General features: G+C 43.1%; 1 protein-coding gene across 1 annotated transcript; it reads left to right on the top strand.

The window, feature by feature from the left end:
- Positions 1-477: 477 nt before the first annotated feature.
- On the top strand, positions 478-8084 carry LOC308130852 (protein-serine O-palmitoleoyltransferase porcupine-like; the record flags this gene model as incomplete). The annotated part of the gene is made up of 13 exons (XM_080497350.1): positions 478-613; positions 725-917; positions 1666-1709; positions 1841-2022; positions 2148-2278; positions 2389-2409; positions 2813-2938; positions 3038-3138; positions 3277-3353; positions 4057-4120; positions 4316-4401; positions 6139-6249; positions 7596-8084. 13 exons carry the CDS (start codon positions 478-480, stop codon positions 7695-7697), a joined length of 1374 nt encoding a protein of 457 aa, XP_080353476.1. The 3' UTR covers positions 7698-8084.
- Between the last annotated feature and the right edge of the window lie 207 nt (positions 8085-8291).

An 8291-nucleotide genomic window follows, 5' to 3' on the forward strand; every position in this document is an offset into this window, starting at 1 on the left:
GTGGTGGAAAGCAGCTGTGAGTCAAGTCGTCCCCCATCGGTCGACTGCATTGCGGAGAGAGAGAGAGCGTGCATCCAGATTAGCATGTGTCTAATAGTATTCATATGTTTTCTCAGCAGAGGACACATGACCTATTTCATCGTGTTTTTTTTTTTATCCTGCAAGTCACCATCACAGAGCCCTAGTCTGATGCATTTGTCAACAACAACAACAACAAAACCCCACATAAAGATAGATTAAATGAATACCTGAACGGGAAATTAAAAAGCATTATTGCTGAACGTCTTGATAGCAATACTGAGTGGATTGGCACCGATTTGTAGTCAGTCGCTTTGCATGCTGGGATTTGAAGTGTGCAATGTGTTGACAGTCCCAGTGCATAAGACACACTGTCACACTGCAGGCGTTTGACTCCCCCCCCCCCCCCCCCCCCCCCGCCTCGCTTTCTATTGCTTCTTGCCTTTTCAAAGTCTCGTGATGGGAGCGTTCAGCCGGCAGAAGTTTTTCCAGGAGCTCGCTCATGGCTGCCTGCTGCCCACAGCTCAGCAGGGCCTGGAGCAGGTATGGCAGCTGCTGGTTATCTGCCTGCTGTGCCGGCTCCTCTGGATGCTTGGTGAGAGTCCCGTTACTTCATGCAACAATCTGATCCGCTTGCTTGCGTCATTCTAATCACCTGTGTCGTGTTTTTTTATTATGTTTGTTTTTACTTCTTCCCCCACGCCAGGACTCCCGTCTTTTGTCAAACACCTGGGCACGGTGGCCGGAGGTTTCTACACCCTCTACCTGTTCTTTGAGCTCCACATGATCTGGGTGGTGCTCCTCAGCCTTCTCTGCTACCTCTTCCTCTTCCTGTGTCGCCACTCGACCATCCGCGGCACCTTCCTCTCCATCACCGTCCTCATCTACCTGCTCCTGGGGTGATTTGGAGTTTTTTGTTTTGTTTTTTTTTTCTAAATAGTACTAACTTTTTTACTTGCGCTGGTAGGGTCAGAGAAAAGAAAGAGAGAGGAACAGGATGGGTATTAAAACAAACAAACACACAAAAATGAAGCACAAAGAGAGACGGAAGACAAAGAGGAAAGAACACAGACGACAGGAGACAGACACATATCACTAAAGACATGCGGTTGTTGCATATAAGTGAAGAAACTTAGTCGTCTCCCAGCAGTCTAAATCTACAGCAGCTAAAATAGAAAATGTTTCAAGTCTGAGCTCAGTAGTAGAGATTCTGCTCGCTTCAACTGGGAGGTTGTTCCACGACACAGGAGATTGATCTGCTTTAGAAAGTCATTGAGAAAAAAAAAACATGTGTAATGAGCCAATATGGTACTAACCGTTCATTGAGATATAATAAAACCGCGTTGTTTGGTGGTATGTACTTTAAAAAAAAAAATAAAAAAATTTAAATGCTATTTCAGAGTTTACAGGAAGCAAATGAAAAAAAACAAAAAACGTATATGGGACAAATCTCTGCGAATTCCTATCAGTGCCCGCTCCCTGCAGCATGTTGAATCAACTAGAGACTCTGCGAAGATCCACCGGGGACACAGTGATAGAGAGAGTCCTCTTCCGATGCATCATCCCTAACCTCATCTGAACTGTCTTCAAAGCCTGTTTCTGCCTTGAGAACTGCATCACAACTGACTATTCTCCCCATTTCATCAGGGAGCTGCATATGATGGATACCACCAACTGGCACAAGATGAGAGGTAGCTCAGGAATCTTTTAAATATAAAAATTACAAAAAAATCCTTTCTGTAATTGGCCGTCATGTTAATTTATTCTATTTTGTCAGTGGCAGTCTGGAGTGGCTACATATGTGCTACTTGTTCTTATCCAGGTTCACAGATGGTGGTCGCCATGAAAGCCATTTCCTTGGCCTTCGATTTGGACCGAGGCGTCGTCACCAGCGTGCCCTCGCCCATCGAGTTCATGGGCTATATTTACTTTGTGGGCACCGTCATCTTTGGCCCCTGGATCAGCTTCAACAGCTACAAAGAGGCTTTAGAAGGACGTAAGCTGGTAGGTGTGATACCGTGTCTTTTTAAAATTTGGACGAAGAGAAAGAAGGAGGATTAATTAAACATTCACTCTTAACCCAGCTGCAAACTCTTTTTTTCTTTTTTTCTCTCTCTCTCTCTCCTCAGAGCTTTTCGTGGCTTTTTAAAGTGTCTCTTTGCTGGGTGAAGAGCCAGATCTGCCTTGTAATTTCCAACTGCGTGGCACCCTACCTCTTCCCTTATTTCATACCTGTCTATGGCGATAAGCTCCTGCGAAGGTGGGTACGAAATCAAAATCCTCTGTCTGTTTACGCTCCGGCTTGGATTGCTCACGGCTCAGTTCCTCCGCGAATTGGCTAAAGCTTCTGTCGTCTTGCTTTGTTTTCAGCAAAAAGAGGCGAAAGATCAGGTAATCAACTGTCCAGCAGTGTCTCTGAAGCCTCCAGACATTCTCATCGCCGCATTTTCTGCAAAACTTTACCTGCATGACCAAAAACCCATAACACCCCCCACCCCCCCCACCCACCACCGCTTTCTCATTTACCACAACTATTTCTCTTGGTGAGCTTATCCCAAGGCTAGTCAATAAAACTGTATCACCATACAGTCTCACTAACATGACTCTTGTCCCCCCCCCCCCCCCCCCCCCCCCCCCACGGTGCTGCTCAGAGGTACTCCAGCAAAGTATGTTTGCTTTTCTTTTCTTTTCTTTTTTTTTTTTTATGTTTTGTAATAATTACTGGCGTTTAGGCAGATTATATTTGTAATTCGATTATCTCGCCCATCTGTTTGTTGCTGTGTGGAAACACCAGGTGGCTGCTGGCGTACGAGAACACGCAGTCTTTCCACTTCAGCAATTATTTCGTGGGCTATTTGAGCGAAACCACCGCCACCCTCGCCGGGGCCGGCTTCACCGAGGAGAAGGACAACCTCAAATGGTCTGAATTTGTTGTTTTTATCATGGCGCACGTTTCTGCTGCTCGAGGTCCCCCCCCCCCCACTCATAACTTGGCTCCCTTCCCCTCTCAATTTTGAAGGGACTTGACCGTATCCAAGCCCCTGAGTATCGAGTTTCCCCGCTCGATGGTGGAGGTGGTGACGTCCTGGAATCTCCCCATGTCCCGCTTCCTGCACACCTGTGAGTCATAATAATAACGTCGATGGCAGCAGATGTTCCTGCGGTTATTATATATATATATATATATATATATATATATATATATATATATATATATGTATATGACTCATCTGAAATGATCACGATCTGACTTTACAGATGTTTTTAAGAGCGCGCTCAAGTTTGGGACGTTTTCTGCCGTGATGGTGACGTACACAGCCAGCGCCCTCCTGCACGTGAGTCCGGTTTGGAAGCCTTTCCTCTAACGTCCATACATGTGGTTCATGTGGAGCTGATGAGGAATGAGGGAAAGACAAAGAGCACACATACATTTCACACATTGAGTCTTGTGAGAAATTTAGACACGCCAGGGAGAACATGCAAAACTCCACACAGACAACTTGTGCGTATTGCACATATGTATAGATCGGTGTATTTGCTTGACGTATTATTGCTCTATTTAACGATGAGTAATGTATTTCTGTTTTATTTAAGTGGTAGTTTGTCTCCACCTCTCTTTCTTTCTATATATCTATCGATCACATTCATTTCTTACTATCATCGTCTCTATTTCTAATTATGTGCTGCTCTCTATTGATTTGAAACACCATTGCTGTCTTTGTCTATTTAAAACTTATCGATAACTATGTATCGCTCCCTCCATTGCTTTCCTCAGATATATTTAATTCTCCATCACGCTGTTTATCTATTTCTTACTAACTCTAATGTCCTTTATCTATTTTTATATCCATTTATTTCTCTGTTTTAATTTCTTTCTAGAATTCTCTTGATTTATTTCTATCATCTCAACTCATCTTTATTTTTTCCTTCTTCTCTGTCACTCTCAGTATCTATCTCGAAGTTCTCCACCAGCACTGAAGTTTGACTGAACTCACTGCGTGTTTCTTACATGTAGTGTGTTTTTCTTGTGTCTGGCAGGGTCTGAGCTTTCACCTGGGAGCGGTGCTCATATCTCTGGGATTCATCACGTACATCGAACACGGTAACGAGTCGTGTTTTTTCCCCCTTTTTCCACTGAGAGAAGTTTGCTTAGCGTTGCAGCATTAGTTCATTTCACCCTCGCAGTGTTTTCTGTTCACTGCCTCGCTTTGTAATTTCCCTCCCGTGGTCGAGAAGCAACTCTCGCACTGGCTTTATTTTATTGCTTTGTTCACGGTTTTTCTTTTGTGTGTTTCAGTTCTGCGGAAGAGACTCGCAGTTATTTTCAACGCCTGCGTGCTTTCAAAGAAATGTCATCCAAACTGCACTCACCAGAACAAAAAGGTACAAAAAAAAAAAAAAAAATCCTCCTTTTTGATTTATTTTTCCAACCAAAAGACCTTTGTTACTGTTCAGTTATTATTAGTACTGGGCTCTTCAAATTTGCATACACGTAAAAAGAAGTAGCTGAATAATGACTAAATACACTTATTTTGTTAGTGGAAGGACAGATAGCGCTTTCACTTCTCTGTGCAAAGTATCGAGCAACAGCTGGGGGACGTGTGCGTAAATGAGCTCCAACTCCTGCACAGCACCTTTAATTAACTGAAGCTTTTACATGTTTCACACTGACTCTGTTGTGCTTCGTGTGTGTATATGTATGCATCTTATTTAGGCTAAATTACATTATTAATACGGCACCTTTTAGACAACAGACTTCACAAGTGATTGACAAAAACAATAAAAGGACAAATAATTGCAAACATGGACATCTGCACACATATACAGCATATGTGCAGATGATAAAAAAAAAAAAAAAAATGCATGCAAACATCTAGAGCCAGAGCATGGCCAGAACTGTTAAATAATATAAGCCGGTAATATCATAAATAACTTATAACCACACGTAATAATTTAAGAAAATACTTGAATAAAATCAATGTAAAATATATGCATAAAGTTATTTCTACAGCATATAGTCATATAAGTGTGTTGTGAGTTAAAAGGGATATATTAAAAAGAAATAAATTAAGCAAGTAAGCTGGTCGGCGTCTCGCTCAGTCTTGATTTAATTTGCCTGTGTTTACATGTTGACTCCTGATAACTTTTTTCCCCCATCATTTATGAATGCTTTTAATGTCTCAGCGTCTGTTGAAACTCTTCATTTAGTCTAATTCTTCTTCAGACAAACATTCAGCCACCAAACTACAAAATTAGTAATCTACAAAGCTCCGCATGAAAGCCTGACTAAAGAGAAGCGTTTGCACATTTGAAAATATTAATAGTTTCAGCCGGTCTCACATCTTCTGGAAGAGTCTTCCAATGACTTCGCTGAAAGCTGCATCGCCAAATGTTTTTTAATTCTGCTTTTGGAAGCAACTGAAAGCGAGGGGGTCGTCCGGGTCCGTGAACTAAAAGCATCAGAGCAGCAGGAGCTCAAAGAAAGGCGACTCCTCCCGTTGTTGACGTTCCTGCAGACTTTCCCCAATTAATCCCGTCGCGATGTTTCATTTTGATGCCGCCTTTAGTAAGAATGACCATGCAATAGTGTCGGACACATGCGCTTAATATATTACCAAAGAAGAGCAGACATCAGGTTTCAGTAGCAGCACATCTGCAGTTAAAATGCAGCAGCAGCAGCAGCAGCAGCGGTCCAGTGCCTTGTGCTGTCAATTGATACAGTTTGCTGGCGTGATGCCCGGCGAAGATCTCTTATGTTATAGCGGTTCCACACATCAGAGCAGCAGGGAGTAAAAGTAATGGATCATTTGAAGAAAAAGCACCCTGCTGGAGCTGTGCTACGTGGCTGATATCCGCCTTACCACAGTTTAGTCGTTAATACACTAAAGCCCCCGGGGAAGGCCGTGTCTGTTAACTTTTTCGCTAAAGTTTGGTGAAAGAAGGCATTATTTATTCACAAGTTAACAGTCCAACTCTGTCAAATAATCCGTCTCGGCAAGAACGTGTCGGAAAAGGAAGCAGGAATGCGATTTAGGTGAGGAGGAGAAACCCACGTGAATTGCGATGAAAAGGTGTCTGATGTACTTGAACTTGTTACATAACGGCCTCTCTTCTCCGCAGGAGCTCTGGGTGTACATGATTAACTTAGCTTTCAGTGCTTTGGCAATACTCCACTTGACGTACCTGGGCTCCGTGTTCAACTCCAGCGTGGACTACATGGAGGAGGATGAGGTAAGATGGCATGAGAGCGTATCGATCCGCGCCGGAAATTCACATGGCGCAGCGGTCAGAGAGGTGGAAAAACAAAGTAAAGGAACAGAAAGAACATCTAAAAATAACAAACTGGGGAGATGGAAAAAAAAATAAATTCTGAGCTCAAGTAATTGGAATATTAATGTCTGCAAATGATACGAACGTGATAAATCTGAGAGCGGCGAGTGCCTGATTGAAGTAGAATTATATGACAGACTTACACTGGAGTCAGAGGCCACAGCCAGTTCAGAAGAGGCCGAACAGACGCCTATATTTACACGTCCTCTCACATAAATGCTCGGCACACTATGTGACATATGTGCAACGCTGCCTAGGAATGTAACCTGAGCTGCTATATTTATAGACGAGTGATCGCGCGATTTGTAGTTTTCAGATAGTGGTATAGTGGTTCAGAAAGAAATATATTATGAGTCACACTTTTTCTTTCACAAGGGCTGCTCGGACCCCGAGCGCCCACTCAGGACTCCGTATTCACACACGTGTCATTAGTTGACGCCACCGTTTTTTTTGAGACCTGTGCGGTTATTGCAGGTGACACTACTTCTTATTCCTCTTGTGTCTTGCCGACGCGCCTTCAGCTTCTTTAAGCAGCTCTGAGGACGATTCAGAGTCACGGTGAAGTGATCAAAGCCTCTGATGGGAACAGATCCCCTCATTGAAGCTGCAGAAGTCGACGAATTAAAGAGTCATCGCATCACATCAATAATGGCGGCATGCCACAGCCTTTTGTTTTTCGGGTCTTAAAGATAAGGATCCTTCAAAAATTGAAAAGGAATTCAACGAATTCATGGTGTTTTATACAAGGTCCTGCCGTGATACACCTGTTATTGCTTTTTTTTAGATTATTTAGGTAACAATTTCATTTCTGACTCAAAACTATGATAAAGGTTGAATGATGATCTGTGTCACTACTCATTTTAATGCTTCTAGATCCACACCGAGAAACTGTGGAATCACAATAACAATAGTTTTGTTTGCTCAAAAATGCGTAATTAAGTTAACAATGAATTTGTACTTTTTAGTTTTGTGTTCAAGTACTTTTCTGAGCCTGTGCAGGTTTTTTTCTGCATTTATTATTTAGGGAAAGAAGTTGGAATTGATGGTTTTACTTACAGAAGTACATGTACTTCTTGTGGTGTTTTGGTTTTTGGCTCCACAATGTAGCACAACCAACTTTATTGTCTGAACAATGACCATAAAGGTTATCTTCCCTTAAAATGCTTTTTAAAAAAAACAAAAAAAACAGTATAATTGACCTGAAGCACTACTTTTGGAGCTCACGGTTCACGTGTCGCCCTCTACAGGATGACATCACCCATCATACCATTCAGAAGTGGTCAGAGCTGAGCTGGACGAGCCACTGGGTCACGTTTGGATGCTGGATATTCTACCGCCTGATTCTCTAATGGCAATCAGACAGAGGTGAAACAAAGGAAGCAATAACGAGAGATGAAAAGCCGGTCCTCCACTTCTGCACTGTGACTTTCTCCCGCGTCGGACCCGACGAGATCCACAACGAACCTGCACACCACAATAACCCAGCGCCCTGTGTTCAGGTGCTGCCGCACGCCGGCCGGGTAATCTGTTATTCCATACCTGCTGGGGACTAGTTTTGATATCCATGAAATGATAGCTCCTTTCTTTCCCTCTGTATCGCGTCCTTTTTATCTCAGCCGCAGTTTGTCGAGCCCTCATGTTGTGACAGCAGTTACCGATGTCTCACTGTGAGTCACAATCAATACCTATCAGCATGGTGGAAGATCGGCTGCTCCTTTCCGTGAACACGCGATAAAGGCCCCATTATCTTGGGTTTCAGCAGCGGCTGCGGCAGATGTCCTCCAGATGTGATTTCCCTTCACCTCAAGTGTTTTTCAATCGTACTTTTAGCCTTGAAGGATAAGGTGGGCGACATTCGATAGTCCTCTTCGAGTCAGCAAATCCCCTGACATAACCACGATCAATAATGCAATAGTACATCTCCCTGACACTTTCTGATTTCC

The sequence above is a fragment of the Blennius ocellaris genome (assembly GCF_963422515.1).
Source record: "Blennius ocellaris genome assembly, chromosome: 5".
Taxonomy (NCBI): domain Eukaryota; kingdom Metazoa; phylum Chordata; class Actinopteri; order Blenniiformes; family Blenniidae; genus Blennius; species Blennius ocellaris.